Raw genomic sequence first — 19,187 nt, 5'->3', positions numbered from 1 at the left:
AGAAAGTTCGTCTCAAAAATGTAATTTTCTTCCAGATTGAACTTAAAAGTAGGTGCTTAATACAATTTAAATAATAAAAATATATGTAATTTTATGAGAGGAAGAAGATCTCTTAAGTTAAAAAAGCTAATTAGTTAGGTAGTTTTTGTGTAAATCGCAAAAAAACAAATTTTTATAATAAAAAAGAAATTTCTTTATTCCAATAATACTTTAATGGGAGATTTTTTTTTAACCAGTAAATATTTAATTTTTAGGTATAATTTTGTGAAATGAACAACTTTTATTAAGCTTAAAAAGGGTTGATTAATCAACCAGATTTTTTGTTATTCATAAATTTTGTTAAAATTTTTTAATTAGAACGCTAATAAATCTTTTTTTTTTATTTATTAAAATAATTAAATAATATTATTAGATCTTTTTTGGTATTATAAATTGTTTTTTTAATTGAAAATTTGGTTAAACATAATGGTTTTTTTTATTATTTAAATTAAATCTTCTATACTAAATCTTTTGCTGAATTAGATTTTAAGAATTTTTTATTTTTCTTTTTAATAATTTGTAAGTATTTACACAATCACTCTACTTTAACACTTTAACATGAAAATAAAATAAAAAATTATTTATTCATAAAGAAAATCTTGTTAATTCTAAGTCATAAATACAAATACTGCCCAGTAAATAGTTTTTGTATAAATTTGTACCAAATGGGCTCATCCATATATAATTGGCTCTAGATTGGCTTAAATTTTGATTAATTTTTGCATAAATTTGAGCTAATTTTGAGCCAATGAGCCCGTTTGGTATAAATTTATACAAAAACTATTTACTGGGCTGTAAATAAATAAAATATATAAGTAAAATGTTTTTAAAATAGCGTTAAAATAAAAGATATTTATGAAATATTTGAAAAAAATAAGCAAAAGAAAATGGTTGAAAAGGTTTTCTTATTGCTTTACTAGTTTACTGTATCAAAATAGTCATATAATAGACATCATTTCTTTGGCCAGATTGAACTGAATAAAGCAAATTTTTAATTCTTAAAGTTTATAAATGTGTTCTTAAGAACCTGACGAATCATGTCCATAATTGTTAAAAATAAAATAGTACGGTGTACCGTTTGGACCAAAAATGAACAAAATTGTGAAAATCCAATTTTTGTATTACGGTACATTGTGTAAATGCATATTTTAATACGATCAGCAGCAAACAAATCTCTTAGTGGTGTAATTATAAATACATGAGGAATCCAATTCATTATAATATTACCTGATATAGGGGACCGTTAAAGCAGGGTAGAATCACGTGACTTTCGAAATTTTTCTTTTTTTAAATAAAACTCTTTATTATATATAAAACCTTCCAAATAAACATATACTAAGTGCATTTTGACCTGTTCTGCAAGTTTACTTAGAGCACAAAATGAGGTTTAGAACACCGTTTTCGATTTATTCAACTTTTTCAATTTCGTTAAAATTGATCTATCCTTTTTTGGGTATGATCAGCAAAATTCGTTTGCTCATATGTAAAGTCAAAAACATTGTTCTTTTTCCACTTTTTCTCCCTAAGTAAACTTGTGGAGCAGGCCGAAATACACTTATCTAATGATTTTCAAGTTCACTTTAATTTTAGTTTATAAAAAATTTATCAAATCATAATAATTTTAAATCGCGTGATTCTACCCCGCTTTAACGGGCCCCCTGATATAGAAATTTAACATAGAAACTATTATTTTAACCATTCTCTTGTTACTGTTAAGGATCTTTGTTTTTTATGCAACTTCGATAATCGACCTCGCGGTCCACATTATATATTTAACCAATTTTATGCAAAAAGTGAAAGATATATATATGAAAATTTCTTAAAATACACTAGTGTGCGAAATGCGGATCACGTGACTTTAAATTGTTACCCATCCTCTAGTTTTCCATTTTACTATTTATTCTAGGGACGAATTTTTCAGCGAAGCCTTATTTGTCACATATTATATGTCGCGCCCTATAATTTCGGCCAAATTTTATAAATTCCAGCCAAAATTTACTTGAATTTCCATTTATGGAAATAGGCGCAACGTTACACAGCCCAAAAAGGCAGTTTTGATTCTCAGTAAAAATGAAAATTCGTTGTACAAATTTCCAAAAAAGGAAATTATTTACGCAGATCACCGAGTATGATAAGCACGTGATCCGTGTGATGTACTGTATATATTATTATACTATTTTGTTTATTTATCAATATTCATGACCCGCAAGACTTTCATCAGCAAGGAAAATTCATTCTTTTGAAAGATAAATTCTTGACTTTTCAATCAGCATTTAAGTCATTTATTTTTGAATTTTTCAAATGCAATTTAACACGATAATACACTGCATATTTATTTAGGTTCATTCTTGTTGTAACAATTTATTTCTTATTGGATCATCTTTTTTTACACAACATATTTTCAAGCCAAAAAATTAATTTAATTATTTGGGTAACGTTTTAACATTATTAGATTTGTTATTATTATCTTATGGTTTTATGCAATGCAATACATGTGGAAATTGTGCTAATAAATTTGCATAGGGTATGTGGGTGTGCATTAATTATATTATTGTGAAAAATAAATACTTGAATATTATGATCCCACCATTCTATGCAACCATGTTTTTAATGCTAAGTGTAACACTAAAAATTTAAATACCGTAAAATTCTTTTTTTAAAAAGTGAATAATATTTTTTTCTTTAAATATTAAAATATTATTCATTTTTACTATTATATAAATTACGATCATGTCAGGAAATTCTTCAGTTTACTTCATATTATGGATACTATTACAAGTATTAGTTAAAGTAAATTGTCAAATGACGCCCTTTAAACCAAGTGTATATAGTCGTCATACTGCTACACTTATTGATAATAAATTGTATATTTTGGGTGGACTGGGTTTAAACAACAATGGACTAAAAGAATTTTTTTATCTTGATGTTTCTGTACCATTTAGTACTCAAGAATTATCATGGCAAGATTTATCAAATATTAATATGGTTCCACTTCATTTTTCTGCAATGTCAGTTAAAGGTGGTGTAAATAATGATACTCTATTTTTATACGGAGGATTAACAGCTGATCAAACAATGGCATTGGTTTATACATTTGATTCACAAAGTATTGTATGGAGTATTCCAAAGATAGCTGGAGTTAATACAATTAGAAAACGGAGTTTAACAGGCATTATTAATAACGACGGAAGGATGTATTTATGGGGTGGGTGCACAAATACTGATTTTGTAAATGACATGCTTATTTTAGATACAATAAATCTTAATTGGAGTAAAGGAAGTATAATTAATGCTCCAACTCCAAGAACTGATTATGGGGCCATTTTATTACCTAACAATAAAATTATTTATATGGGTAAGCGACATATTATATTTATTTAAATATATTTGTTATTTTATTAATGAACACTTTTTGTTTAGGCGGTAATGATGCTACTACTAGTTTTGATACTAATACTTTGAATATTGTTAAAGGAGCTGCTTTAACATTAAGTGAGGTATATTTACTAAATATATAAATTTTTTTTTTCTAAAAAAATAATCTAATTAATTATAAATTATTTGTAGATTTATGTATATGATATGATTAATGACAATTGGGATACAAAAGTAAGTTATGCATATTATTATGATGAAAATTTTTGTGAATTAATTTCAATTATTAAATTTAGGTAGCATTAGGAAAAATCCCTTCTAATAGAGGTGGTTTTTCCGCTGTTCTTGGTATGTAATCAAACAAGAACGCTATGATTATTATTTAAGTTTAATATTAGTAATGGTAAATTTTCATTATATATTTTTAACAGGTTTAGATGGTAAAAGAATCATAATTTTTGGAGGATATTTTATAAATCCCGGATATTTAGATACTTCACTTTATGTATTAGATTTAGCTAATTATAATTGGTACATTCCAAAAATTTCTGGAAAAATCCCAAAGCCTAGAGCTTTTCATCAAACAAATGTAATTGGAAAATATATGGTTGTATCATTTGGTAAATATAATATTCCTTAAATTATTACTTAAGCAGATAACTAGTTTTAACAAAAACAATTTGATTTAACAGGAGAAGGTTATGATAAAACAGTTGAAAGTGATATATTATTGCTTGATATTAGTAATAATGAAGAATATATATGGACAACAATATTTGATCCAAAAATGCCATCGCCACCACCATCAACACTACCACCATTACCACCACCTTCGCCACCACCTTCGCCTTCATCTTCGCCTTCACTTTCTTCTTCACCACCACCAAATAATTCAGGTAATATAGCTGGTATAGTTGTGGGATCTTTATTGAGTGGTATTTTGTTATCAGTTGGAAGTTTCTTGATATATAAATGGAATAAAAATAAACAAAAAATTATTCATGAAAATGATGATTACAGTCAAGAGGAAAAGGAGCTTCCTATCATAAGGGATATTTATAATAATGAAAAAGATATCAATAATAATGAGCAAGAAACTATTCAAATTGATCAAATACCTAGAAATGAAAGTACGTCTAATTATAAACCAATAATAATTCCACCTCCAATAATTAATAAGAATAACTATCATAAGCAAGAAATAATTCTAACACCCGAAAATGAAAATACAACCAACCATGAACCAATAATAATTCCAGTCAATGATCATCATGGGCAAGAAATTATACTAGCACCCGAAAATGAAAATACAACCAACCATGAACCAATAATAATTCCACTCAATGATCATCATGGGCAAGAAATTATGCAAACGTTCCAAAATGAAAATACTAGTGATCACGAACCAACAATTCCAGCTCCTGCAATAGTTAATACTAATAATTATAATTATGAGCAAGAAGTAATTTCAACACCTAATAATAATAGGATATCATCACAAATTTTTAAAGATGATATTCTTCAAGCTGTTAAAAATGAAATTGGTCAAAACTTGAAAAATGAACTCCTTCAAGCTGTTAAAAATGAAATTGGCCAAAATTTAAATAATCTTAACATCACAAGGAACAATACAAACCAAGATTAATTAATAATCAATTATTAATTTATGATAAAAATGAAAAAAGAGTTCTATATAGTATATAAAGTCTTCGATTATTATGTAATAACAACACAGTACTTCTCGTTTCTACCAAAAAAAGGAAATTCACTCCATTCTTTTTTAAATTATTTTATATAAAAAAGAGTTTTTGTACTGAAAAATTTTATTATATCTTAGGCCAAATTGATAGTTCGGTTAGTTCCTAATTTTTTATGCTATGTACTACTATGTCTCTAATAGTTTTAATTATTTTCTTCAAAAAATAAAGTTTCGTTATCAATAATATCTATTCATGTGTTAAAATGCTAAGATAAGTTAGAGATTATTAGAAAGAAAATAATAATACGTACTATGAATATGCCTGGTTATTTGCATGATAAACAAATAGAAATTAAAATTACCGGTAAAATACTGGTAAAATTTTATCTGATTATTCCGACGGAATTATAGGATTTTCGACCTTAATTCTTTTAACGTTAACTTTCGATTTTACTTTATAAAAATTATATTAGCAATTATGAAATATATCTGAAACTCGACTTTAAGGGAATTTGAAACATAATTGTATGGTATTAAAAGAAACTTCGTCTCACATTATTTAATTACAGAAAGATTAACAAGCAAAATTAAATACATGTATGCAGAAATAATCTCATTATAATCACGAATTAATGTCAATATGTAGAAGACGATTTCTATCTCGCATACAGTTACACTCTCTTTTTGGGTTCACTCCAACCAATAATTTATTATCGATTATTAGCAATATCGCATTTTAGTAGTATATTATATGCAAATTAAATTTAAGCCAAAGCTAGTATCCAAATCCGCGATCTATTATTTCTATTGACTCACGAGATTAAAAGAAAAAATGCTTTATTTGGATCTCAATCACGATAGTACTTTTTGTTCCGTAAAACGGTTTATGATGTTTTAAATTCAAATCTCGAGAATTAAGCTAATCAATGGCAAATGATGCGCCACTCCGAATCCTATATAATTTATATAAAAATCTGTAGCAAATGGCGCAGACACATGATGCTGGATGATTTAATTTAAATCCACCTTTTTATGCAGGGTAGTCTTAACGTCACGGTCGCACAAAGCTTTTTTTTATTATCGTAGTATAAAAAAAGCAACCCCTAATTTTCAGTTTAATAAAATTTTTTTTAAAGTTTAGTGATATCCAGATATTAGTAATCCTACTACTTCAAATTTAATATTAACCACTTATAAATAAAATTTTTTCTACACGTGATTGTACCCTGATAAAATTTTTTAATTATGTAATAAAAAATTTATTTTTATTGTTTATTTACTGAAATTTCCTTAAATGGGGGACCCCCTTAAATGATATAGATTTTAAAAAATCCCCAAAACAGTAATTCGCCTATAATTAACTTTACGTTCCGTACCTTATATATAGGAGTAACGGAAATTGACCTAAATTAGTAACTTTACGTTACTTACTTGACCAATTTCCGTTACTTACTTGCTACCTACCCTGGTTAAAATGAGAAATTTCTAATAAAAATAAAAAGCGTCATCATCATTTCAATATTTTTTTTTTTCTTTTTGCATATACAAGAAAGCTCGTCTCAAAAATGTAATTTTCCTCCAGATTGAACTTAAAAGTAGGTGCTTAATACAATTTAAAATTTAAATAATAAAAATATATGTAATTTTATGAGGGGAAAAAGATCTCTTAAGTTAAAAAAGTTAATTAGTTAGGTAGTTTTTGCAAACAAACAATTTTTATAATAAAAAAGAATTTCTTTATTCCAATAATACTTTAATGGGAGCTTTTTTTAACCAGTAAACATTTAATTTTTAGGTATAATTTTGTGAAATAAACAACTTTTATTAAGCTTGAAAAGGTTGATTAATCAACCAGAATTTTTGTTATTCATAAATTTTGTTAAAATTTTTTAATTAGAACGCTAATAAATCTTTTTTTTATTTATTAAAATAGTATTATTAGATCTTTTTTGGTATTATAAATTGTTTTTTTTTAATTGAAAATTTGGTTAAACACAATGGTTTTTAAATTAAACCATCTATACTAAATCTTTTGCTGAATTAGATTTAAATTTTTTATTTTTCTTTTTAATAATTTGTAAATACACTCCATTTTAACACTTTAACATGAAAATAAAATAAAAAATCATTTATTCATAAAGAAAATCTTGTTAACTATAAGTCATAAATACAAATACTGTAATAAATAAATAAGTAAAATATTTTTTTTTATATAATTAAAATAGCGTTAAAATAAAAGATATTTATGAAATATTTGAAAAAAATAAGCAAAAGAAAATGGTTGAAAAAGTTTTCTTATTGCTTTACTAGTTTACTGCTGTATCAAAATAGTCATATAATAGACAACATTTCCTTGGCCAGATTAAACTGAATAAAGCCAAAATTTTTAATTCTTAAAATTTATAGTGTTCTTAAGAACCTGACGAATCATGTCCATTAATTGTTAAAAATAATGGTACATTGTGTAAATGCATATTTTAATACGATCAGGTGTAATTAAACTAGTCCAGTCACACCGACAAAAATTTAGCGATCACGTGACATATTTTTAATTTATCACGTCGTCACACCCTCGTCCGAGTTTCACTGTTTATTTTCACGTGTTCGTGCATAATGCTGTAACGCCGGCCCTGCGCTAAATTTTTTGTCGGTGCGACTGGGGTAGTTGTGTAATTATAAATACATGCGGAATCCAATTCATTATAATATTACTTGATATAGAAATTTAATATAGAAACTATTATTTTAACCATTCTCTTGTTACCGTTAAGGATCTATATATTTAACCAATTTTATGCAAAAAGTGAAAGATATATATGTATATATTATTATACTATTTGTTTTTTTATCAATATTCATCATAGTTTCAAGAAAATTTTTTTTTTCTTTTGAAAGATAAATTCTTAACTTTCAATCAGCATTTAAGTCATCTATTTTTGAATTTTTCAAATGCAATTTAACACGATAATACACTGCACATTTATTTAGGTATAATTTAAAGAATTAAAATCATTCTTGTTGTAACAATTTATTTTTTATTGGAACATCTTTTTTTACACAGCGTATTTTCAAGTCAAAGAATTAATAATTATTTGGGTAACGTTTTAACATTATTGGATTTGTTATTATTTTCTTATGATTTTATGCAATACATGTGGATTGTGCTAATAAATTTCATAGGGTATGTGAGTGTGCATTAATGAAAAATAAAATACTTGAATATTATGATCCCGCCGTTCTATGCATCCATGTTTTTAATGCTAATAAGTGTAACGTTAAAAATTTAAATACCGTAAAATTCTTTTTTTAAAAAGTGAATTAATATTTTTTTCTTTAAATATTATTCATTTCTACTAGTATTAAATAAATTACGATCATGTCAAGAAATTCTTCAGTTTACTTCATTATATTATGGATACTAATACAAGTATTAGTTGAAGTAAATTGTCAAATGACACCCTTTAAGCCAAATGTATATTGTCGTCATACTGCTACACTTATTGATAATAAATTGTATATTTTGGGTGGGTTGGATTTAAACAGAAATGTAATAAAAGAATTTTTTTATCTTGACGTTTCTGTACTATTTAATACTCAAGAATTATCATGGCAAGATTTATCAAATATTAATATGGTTCCGCCGCATGGTTTTGCAGCATCAGTTAAAGGTGGTCCAAATAATTATACTCTGTTTTTATACGGAGGAACTAGTACAGATCAAACAATGTCATTGGTTTATACATTTGATTCACAAAGTATTGTATGGAGTATTCCAAAAATAGCTGGAGTTAATACAATTAGAAAACGGGGTTTAACAGGCATTATTAATAACGACGGAAGGATGTATTTATGGGGTGGGTGCACAAATACTGATTTTGTAAATGACATGCTTATTTTAGATACAATAAATCTTAATTGGAGTAAAGGAAGTATAATTAATGCTCCAACTCCAAGAACTGATTATGGGGCCATTTTATTACCTAACAATAAAATTATTTACATGGGTAAGCGACATATTATATTTATTTAAATATATCTGTTATTTTATTAATGAACACTTATTGTTTAGGCGGTAATGACTATGATACTACTTCTTTTAATTCTAATACTTTGAATATTGTTAAAGGAACTACTTTAACATTAAGTGAGGTATATTTTGTAAATATAAAATTTTTTTTTAAAGATAAATCTATTAATTATGATAAATTATTTGTAGATTTATATATATGATATGATTAATGACAATTGGGATACAAAAGTAACCCTATAAAAAAAGAATGTCCGGAAATTGTAGCTGAAAACGTCCGGAAAATGTTTATTTGTCTGGAATATGTCCGGAATATTGCAATATTCCGGACGTTGGAAAATTTCCATTTTCCAGAAAATGTCCAGAAAATGTCTAGGAGGGTTCAGACCCAGCGTCCAGAAAGTGTCCGGAATATTGCAATTTTCTGGACGTTTTCCGGACACACGGACATTTTCCGGATGTTTTTAGCTACAATTTCCGGACATTTTTTTTTTACAGGGTAAGTTATGCAAATTATTATGATGAAAATTTTTATATTCAGTTTGAATAATTAATTTCAATTATTAAATTTAGGTAACATCAGGAAATATCCCTTCTAATAGAGCTGGTTTTTCCGCTGTTCTTGGTATGTAATCAAATAAGAACGCTATGATTATTTTAAAAGATTAATAATATTAGTAATAGTAAATTTTCATTATATTTTAACAGGTTTAGATGGTAAAAGAATTATAATTTTTGGAGGATATTTTATAAATCCTGGATATTTAGATACTACACTTTACGTATTAGATTTAGCTAATAATAATTGGTATATTCCAAAAATTTCTGGAAAAATCCCAAAGCCTAGAGCTCTTCATCAAGCAAATGTAATTGGAAAATATATGGTTGTATCATTTGGTAAATATAATATTCCTTAAATTATTACTTAATCAGGTTAACTAGTTTTAACAAAAACAATTTGATTTAATAGGAATTGGTTATGATAAAACAGATGAAAGTGATATATTATTGCTTGATATTAGTAATAATGATGAATATATATGGACAACAGAATTTGATCCAAAAATGCCATCGCCACCACCACCAACACCACCATCAACACTGCCACCATTACCACCACCTTCGCTACCACCTTCGCATTCACCTTCGCCTTCACATTCTTCTTCATCACCACATAATATGTCAGACCCACATAATATTTCAGACAATATAGCTTGTGTAGTTGTGGGATCTTCATTGGGTGGTGTTTTTTTATCAGTTGGAAGTTTCTTGATATATAAATGGAAAAAAAATAAACAAAAAACTATTCATGAAAACGATAATAATAATGATTACAGTCAAGAAGAAAAGGAGTTTCCTATCGTAAGGGATATTCATAATTATGAACAAGATATCAATAATAATGAGCAAGAAACTATTCAAATTGATCAAATACCTAGAAATGAAAGTACGTCCAATTATCCAATAATAATTCCACCTCCAATAATTAATAAGAATAACTATCATAAGCAAGAAATTATTCTAACACCCGAAAATGAAAATACAACCAACCATGAACTAATAATAATTCCAGTCAATGATCATCATGGGCAAGAAATTATGCAAACGCTTCAAAATGAAAATACTAGTGATCACGAACCAACAATTCCAGCTCCTGCAATTGTTAATACTAATAATTATAATTATGGGCAAGAAGTAATTTCAACACCTAATAATAATAGGATATCATCACAAATTTTAAAAGATGAAATTCTTCAAGCTGTTAAAAATGAAATTGGTCAAAATTTAAAAAATGAACTCCTTCAAGCTGTTAAAAATGAAATTGGCCAAAATTTAAATAATCTTAACATCACAAGAAACAATACAAACCAAGATTAATTAATAATCAATTATTAACTTATGATAAAAATGAAAAAAAGTTCTATATATATGTAAAGTCTTCGATTATTATGTAATAACAATACAGTACTTCTCGTCTCTACCAAAAAAAGGAAATTCACTCCATTCTTTTTTAAATTATTTTATATAAAAAAGAATTTTTGTACTGAAAAATTTTATTATAACTTAGGACAAATTGATAGTTCGGTTAGTTCCTAATTTTTAACGCTATGTACTATGTCTCTAATAGTTTTAATTATTTTCTTCAAAAAATAAAGTTTCGTTATCAATAATATCTATTCTTGTGTTAAATTGCTAAGATAAGTTAGAGATTATTAGAAAGAAAATAATAATATGTACTATGAATATGCCTGATTATTTGTATAGAAAACAAATAGAAATTAAAATTACCGGTAAAATACTGGTAAAATTTCGACCTTAATTCTTTTAACGTTAACTTTCGATTTTACTTTGTAAAAATTATATTAGCAATTATGAAATATATCTGAAACTCGACTTTAAGGAAATTTGACATAGTTGCATGGTATTAAAAGGAACTTCGTCTCACATTATTTAATTACAGAAAGATTAACGAGCAATATTAAATACATGTATGCAGAAATAATCTCATTATAAAATCACGAATTAATGTCAATCTGTAGAAGACGATTTCTATCTCGCATACAGTTACACTCTCTTTTTGGGGTTCACTCCAACCAATAATTTATTATAATATCGCATTTTTAGTAGTATGATATTATATGCAAATTAAATTTAAGCCAAAGCTAGTATCCAAATCCGCGATCTATTATTTCTATTGACTCACGAAATTAAAAGAAAAAATGCTTTATTTGGATCTCGAATCATCAATCACGATAGTACATTTTGTTCCATAAAACGGTTTATGATGTTTTTAATTCAAATCTTGAGAATTAAGCTAATCAATGGCAAATGATGCGCCACTCCGAATCCTATATAAAAATCTGTAGCACATGGTGCAGAGAATAAAAAAAGCAACCCCTAATTTTCAGTTTAATAAAAATTTTTTTTAAAGTTTAGTGGATAAACTTAATATCCAGATATTAGTAATCCTACTACTTCAAATTTTAATTATGTAATAAAAAATTTATTTTTAATGTTTATTTACTGAAATTTCCTTAAATGATATAGATTTTAAAAAATCCCCAAAACAGTAATTCGCAATTACCCCTAAAAAACAAATAAAAGCACTACGAAAAGATATTTCATTATTTTGTATTACCCATTAAAAACCCTCCTAAAAGAGGACCCGTTCACATTACCGACAATCATATTACTGACAATCATTTTACCGACACTCATTTTACCATCAACACTTACAGTATTTATTACTATTTCACTACCCACTTCAGTATGAAAATTATAATACATATTTAGTATAAAAGAATTTACCATAATATATTATATATAAATAAAAAATTGATTAATATATAACAAATGTAAAATACTACGATATTCATATATAATAAAATAACTTGAATTTTATCAATTTTATTTTTTAAAAAATTTATTTCAGCTTCATAATATATTGTACTTAGAATTGTTCTTAAAAATTTTCTTAATTTAGTTTATATAATTTGCTTTTTTTGTAACTAATTGAATATAATAATGTACTGTATATTATTTCAATTAATAAAAAATTATATTATTATTTGTCGGTAAAATGATTGTCGGTAATATGATTGTCGGTAATGTGAACCAGACCCCTAAAAGAACTGATTCCTACACTATTTAATTTATTATTAATTATAACTTATGTAATTGCAAGCAAGACTCTCATAGGCGAAAAAATTCATAATTTCAAGAAATATTTATTGGAATTTTTCATTGCATGTTAACACGCCCTGTAAAAATTTTATACATTTACATTTTTTAATAGGACGATATTACACTGCATATTATTATTTGGGTTTAAGCGTTGATCACAAGCTTTACTATTAAATCGTAACAATTATTTTCAGACTTCTGTTTTTTGAGACTTACCATACTAAGTTACGATTTGTCACATCGAAGATTGTTAATAGGCAAACGCTTCTGGCACCCTTTACAATAGTTAAATTCACTAGTTATATATTCCATTTTATTTTTGTATAAGAGTTTTTTTATAAGTTTACATTAAGTATAATGCAATTTAAGTGTCAAAAGACGCGTTGTATAATATATATACAGTATATATATATCAGTTAAGTGATAAACTAGGGAAACGGTAAACCATTACGTAGTCCGGAGCTTAGGTAGATAACCACATGCTCAATTAACCGATCGAGATAATTTCATGTAATATAAGAACCAATTAAACGTTGACTCAAAGAACAAGCGGACGGACAATGGGATATTTTGTACCACCACGGCTAGAACATATAGAGTCCTTTGCTACGCTCCGGACTAATAACACGACGGGCCAAACACGTGATTCAGAGTGGGCGAGATGCTATTGTATGGTTCACACCGTTTATGTTTCACACGGCTAAATATCACCATACTCTACTTACCACGCCGACCTGACCATACTCCTTTCTGTAATACCAGCGAGCCTTTGTCACACATTACAGATATACGTTCAATTCACATAATTCGAAATTGTTATCTTCAATTCCTAATTTATAACCTGTTTAATGATGAACCTCGAATATAATACAACCTCATAAATCATTCCTGAGATTTCGTTCCTTTAAACTATTTACCTAATTTTTAACATATTGTATAATGAATTATAAATATTATGAAAATTTATACTTATTTGATTTATGTGAAATTAATTATATATTGTAAAATTATCTCGAAGTTTTTCCATGAGTTTGAGTCTAAACAATATGAGATTTTATGATTACATACTTTTTAATGTAATAAATAAATTTATTTAAACAATAAAAAATTTATTAAGACTGGAAATTTTAATGTTTAATTATATCTTAATGTTATATAACAAGTCTAAAATTTAAGTAATTTATATAAAATCATACTGCAAAAAGTAAAAAGGTTTTACTTTTCCCGTAAAAAAAATATCCGTTAATTTGTCAAACAAATTAAAAATTTCTCAATTTTACAGAAAAAAACTTGGAAACTAGAAAATGAAGTTGGGCCTGTGGCTGTGCGAGAATTATCTGGTCACCTTGATCATCTTTTTGTGTATAAAGAATGACTCTCTCAAGAAGCAGGAGGCGTACTCAAGAAAAAGAAAACTCTTCTACCGATTCCATGTAAATTTATTGTAAATATTTTTGTATTTAAAACTTCATTTAAAACTTCATTTTTATATATTATATATTAGAATAAATATTAATGTATAATATATGATACCAAAAAAATTTTGCACTAATAATAATAAATACTTTTCAAATAAAGTCGTCCAGGTCCATTTCATTTTTCATTGTGTGAACTGTTTTCATCATTCATAATAAAAAAAAATCAAATTTTCCCTTTTTTATCGACAACAATGATAATAGGGGGATTTAACCCCTCCTATATGTAACACAACGATTTTCATCACATGAATATTTCCTTAAAAGTATTCTATTAAATTCAATCGTAAATTGTATAAATTCAATTGATGTATAGTATCCCCCACTTTTTTTCTTCCATTTCTTTTGATTATACTATTTAAACAATCTAATTTTACCCAGGCGACACATTTAAATATTTTTTTAATATACTACAAGTTTTTAAAACCCTTCATTTATAAATAAAAAATTTCGTACACAGCGTCAACCGACCCAGGTACTATGGCCCGTGATATACGGTATTTTTATTAATTCAGTTAAATTTAATTTAATTTTGCATAAAATTTTCTTTGATTCTTACTTTTTTTCCTCTATTCAAAACAATTATTAATTGATATATAAGACTTATAATTAAAAAAAATAATAATTTATGTTTGTTAGGTTTAATCTTAAAATAAAAGATCTTAAATTTTTTTTTTTTTGAGATGTGAAAGGGTAAGTAATAGATAAATTTGTATTCGGATGGTTGTACATTTGCCGTTTGAATTAACCATGAGTATTTTTTATAGGACGCCAATGAATTTGAAATATCCGAGCTTTGTCGTTAAACGGATTTTGCTATCTAAATTAAATATACGGATTTACGAAATTTGAATAAGATTTCGAATGATGCGAAGGAACGATATCGATATCGAAATGTAAATACTACTAAAGCGCGCGAATGGTAGGAACTAAGTATAATTATTTAATAAGTGAACAATTTTAAGGAAAACTAGCTCCATTAAAGAATTGGTTTTCGAATGAATTAATGTTATTTATGTTTTGTGTTGGTAATTGTCTAATTTGTCTAATAATAGGATTTAATCTAAATGTATTGCTTCTTAGTTGTCGTTGGATTCGTCGTTTACGATATGATGATGAGTTATCGGTGTCATTAATGGAATAAGTGACTGATGGTTGGTCCATCTTTTTCTTTTTTATAATTTTATTTATTTATTGATTTATTTTTTTTTTTGATATATAGAAATTCTATATTACTTTGAAAACGATAAATAACAAAGCAGAAAAACATTCGTTATTGAACATTTAAATCTTTTAGAATATCTCAACCTACTTCCTCGATGAATAACAATTTATAACTATTTATTGTCGCACGAACTGGGTCGATTTGTGCATACCATTATTAGAATGATCGGAATATTTAACCACAAAGACCATAAATCGGAAATATTTCTGTGCAAAGAACATTCCAGAATACATAACAGATTATTAATAAAGAAAAAGGTATTGTAATAAAATTATTTATCATAATGTAAAAATATAGTAGTATGCTGTATAACTTTAAAAAATATAATGAAGAGATTCTTTTTTATATTATACACGATTAGATACTATTACTTATACTGTACTGTAAAGTATTCATTATTTTTTCTCGATTTCCAGGTAAAAATGGTTGAAATAATTAAAATTACAATCATTTCACATGTTAATGATGGATTTTTTTATAATCAATCATGAATTGATGAAAGAATCTCCCCTTTAAATGAAATGTTATATTTGTGTAAAAAGGATTAATTGGAATAAAAATCAGTATATATTTCATGTGAGTGAGTTCTGAGATTTTATAGAAATAAATTTTAATTTCCCTACTTGGATATTAAGGAGACATGACGTGCGTGGCGTGCGATTAAACGTTACACATTACTTTTCTTATTTGCAATCATTGCTAGAATTCCTGTACTTTGATTACATCAAATTTATTGATATCCTTAATGAACTTAAATAATATATTATGTATCTAATTTATAAATGTAAAATAATAATGGCAGTGACATATATTATCTATAGTATTAGTTTCATAAGGAAGCGCCCCAGATAAGATTTTTTTGATGACCAATAATATTCAATTTTTAATTTCGACCAATAAGAATGCTTAATTTTGTATCACGGGATGATTGTAAAATCTCAACATCCTTTTCTTGAGATATGTATTATAATCCTCCAAATTAAAAGCATCATCATTATTTAAATAATTTCCTAAAAGAGAGTTAAATGAAACCTATTAATAATTAGTAATAATAATTAATTGCGTTTCTTTGTGTAAATCCCATTTTCGTGAATTTAGCTCTTATTGATAACTATATCAGATATATATCGTTATTTCTTTTACGCAAATTATTATCAGCTGAAAGCCTGAAACAAAAAGCAGAGACCAAGTTCTTTTTGTCCATTCTTTCTTTTCTTTACCTTCTCAATCTTTATCATACAGCAGTATTAACTTTATTACTTTTTTGGGTTAATTCATAAACATTTGCATCTTTTACCGCAGTTTATTAACAACAATAAAAGCAAAATGGCGTAGATTTCGGTTCAATCCCGAAATGATCTTCCAAAAAAGGCTTACATTACGAGAAATTTGAATTCCGAGGGAAGAAATTATCTTAAAATGCTACAGTATTCCTTTCAATTCCAAATTAGATTTTTATTAATTGATATTTTTTTTTTAAACTTTAAAGAACTTTAACTATAAATAGGATCGCAACAACTTCTAATAAAAGCTCCAGAATCAGAACACAGCGTATACTATATATATACAGTAAATATATTAATTTACTATAAATACCGTGTAAACCAACTTATTTTTAAAACATCACTTTATAAATGATGTAACCTGATTACTAATTTTTAGAAAAATTCATTATTATTTATGGGAAGATACAATAGTAATTATGCAATTTTACATACAGTATATGGTATGATTTTTACAAAATGGAATATCAGATATCATGTTTTTGCAATTATAGTTGTTTGTGTATACGAAACGTTAAATTTTACCCGATTATGACAATGCCCAATCTTAGACAAATATTATATACTGTATAAACATAAATTTGAGAATTCTCAAGAGAATTAAAAATATTAATTCATTTAAGATTAATTAAATTTATTAAATTTCTGGCATGTATAAAATCTACTACTGTAAATATGCCGAGATATTTCGGAAAATCTGACAAAATTTGAATGTACATTGAATGGATATACTGAAAAAGTATCTATAGTTTGGAAACAAATTTTACTACAAGGACGTTATTTATTTTATGAAATAGATAAATATAAACAATACTCAAAAGAATACTATAAGAAATAAAATAACTTATAAATTAGGTTCAACTAAAAGTTATTAATATTGAATGAATCATTAAAATCCAAAAGTATTTGAAGACGGGTTTGGCAATAATATTCGATCTTAAGTTTTTGTTGGAACAGATTTGCTCTTTCAAAACTTCTAAAAGAAAAAATTTTTTTCTAATCAATTAATACAATAAATGTAAAAAAACGTGATTATTTTTTAAGAAATTTAAGGAAAGAAAATATTGACAAATATATTTATATAGAGTCGTCCCCCCATATAGTCACCCCCTGTATAATCACAACTCCCTTATAAGCACATTTACATTAATCCCAAGTTACTATTATTAAAAAAACCTTCCCTTTAATCATATCATATATAATTTTTATAGTCACACCATTTTTTTTTGGTCCCGAAGGGTGCGATTATATGGGAGGATGACTGTATATGATAACACGTTTTCGTATATAAGTTCCACTGTTGATATAATGGTAATTTATCAACGCCCACTTTCTCAAAAAATCTTTTTATCAGCAAGAATTAAAAACAAATTATTATCACGCATAAAATCATAAACACGTTATATTTATATTTACAATGCTTACCTTGCATCAAATTTTGACTGGCAGAAAAAAAAGCATGTATAAAGGTTATCATATGATCCTAATTATGTAATGAGCAATGATCGGTGTTGCGTACTTTTATATTAAGTAATTCCATTAATGCTGGCTATTAAAAATTTTGGGATTGCTTAATAAATTTCATATCAAATATCCTACACAACAAACACCTATATTAAAGGAGTCTTCTTTTATGAATGATAAACTTGTTGTCTTGACTCAATCCCGTTCTATATAGGGATGGGGACGGTTCGTTCGGTTCCATTTCGGTTCCACGTCGGTTCCCATTAAGAAAAATATGAGCTACATGTGTCAAATTAAAGACACAAGTCGAACATATATTGATTATGAATTAAAAAAATTTTGATTGGTTAACAATCAATAGTTGGTTCATGATCATCATAATTTTGATGTTGATCATATTTTGAACCGGTTTTTAGAACCGGTTCGGAACCGGTTCGGTTCAATTTTTAAAAGCTATTAAAAATTGTTTTGACTTATAAATTTTCTTTTTTTTTATTTATTGTAAAAATATTAGTGTTTCTCTATTCCCAATAAGATTTTTGGCTCATATAAGTTCGAAACTCACGAGATTTTGATCGGTTCCAAAAACTGCTCAAAATTACGTAATCGAACCGACCCCATCCCTAGTTCTATAATTAGTAACTTATCATCCATGATGTTCATAATCGCATATTTAATGTACTGTACGTGGCGCTAATGTACGTGGCGCATGTTTTTAAAAGAAACGCGTATAAGTCATATAAAACTTATTTCGTCGTTCTAAGTAAACTTGCAGAGCGGGTGAAAATACATTCTTAGGCGTAATTTTTGGAAGTTAAAAGTAAAGTTTATTAACCCTTTTTTTTCAAGGTAAAAATTTTTTCGTAAAAACAGTCGTGGCGTATGTGCTGATCATCTGCCAAGAGTGCCAACCATT

At 26.5% G+C, this 19,187-nt stretch overlaps 3 protein-coding genes across 3 annotated transcripts; 2 read left to right on the top strand and 1 right to left on the bottom strand.

The window, feature by feature from the left end:
* Positions 1-2,769: 2,769 nt before the first annotated feature.
* Positions 2,770-5,059, top strand: OCT59_027815 (uncharacterized protein; the record flags this gene model as incomplete). The annotated part of the gene is made up of 6 exons (XM_025309849.1): positions 2,770-3,394; positions 3,460-3,536; positions 3,607-3,648; positions 3,711-3,762; positions 3,846-4,034; positions 4,107-5,059. The coding sequence occupies 6 exons, from the start codon at positions 2,770-2,772 to the stop codon at positions 5,057-5,059; spliced, it is 1,938 nt and encodes a 645-aa protein (XP_025188731.1).
* Positions 5,060-8,489: 3,430 nt separating this feature from the next.
* OCT59_027814 (uncharacterized protein) lies at positions 8,490-11,018 on the top strand (the record flags this gene model as incomplete). The annotated part of the gene is made up of 5 exons (XM_066137239.1): positions 8,490-9,117; positions 9,183-9,262; positions 9,714-9,765; positions 9,849-10,037; positions 10,111-11,018. The coding sequence occupies 5 exons, from the start codon at positions 8,490-8,492 to the stop codon at positions 11,016-11,018; spliced, it is 1,857 nt and encodes a 618-aa protein (XP_065993646.1).
* Positions 11,019-15,259: 4,241 nt separating this feature from the next.
* OCT59_027813 (uncharacterized protein) lies at positions 15,260-15,463 on the bottom strand (the record flags this gene model as incomplete). The annotated part of the gene is made up of 1 exon (XM_025323963.2): positions 15,260-15,463. One exon carries the CDS (start codon positions 15,461-15,463, stop codon positions 15,260-15,262), a length of 204 nt encoding a protein of 67 aa, XP_025188729.2.
* Between the last annotated feature and the right edge of the window lie 3,724 nt (positions 15,464-19,187).

The sequence above is a fragment of the Rhizophagus irregularis genome, chromosome 7 (assembly GCF_026210795.1).
Source record: "Rhizophagus irregularis chromosome 7, complete sequence".
NCBI lineage: Eukaryota > Fungi > Glomeromycota > Glomeromycetes > Glomerales > Glomeraceae > Rhizophagus > Rhizophagus irregularis.
The sequence above is the reverse complement of the archived record's forward strand: the minus strand, read 5'-3'. Positions and strand labels throughout refer to the sequence as shown.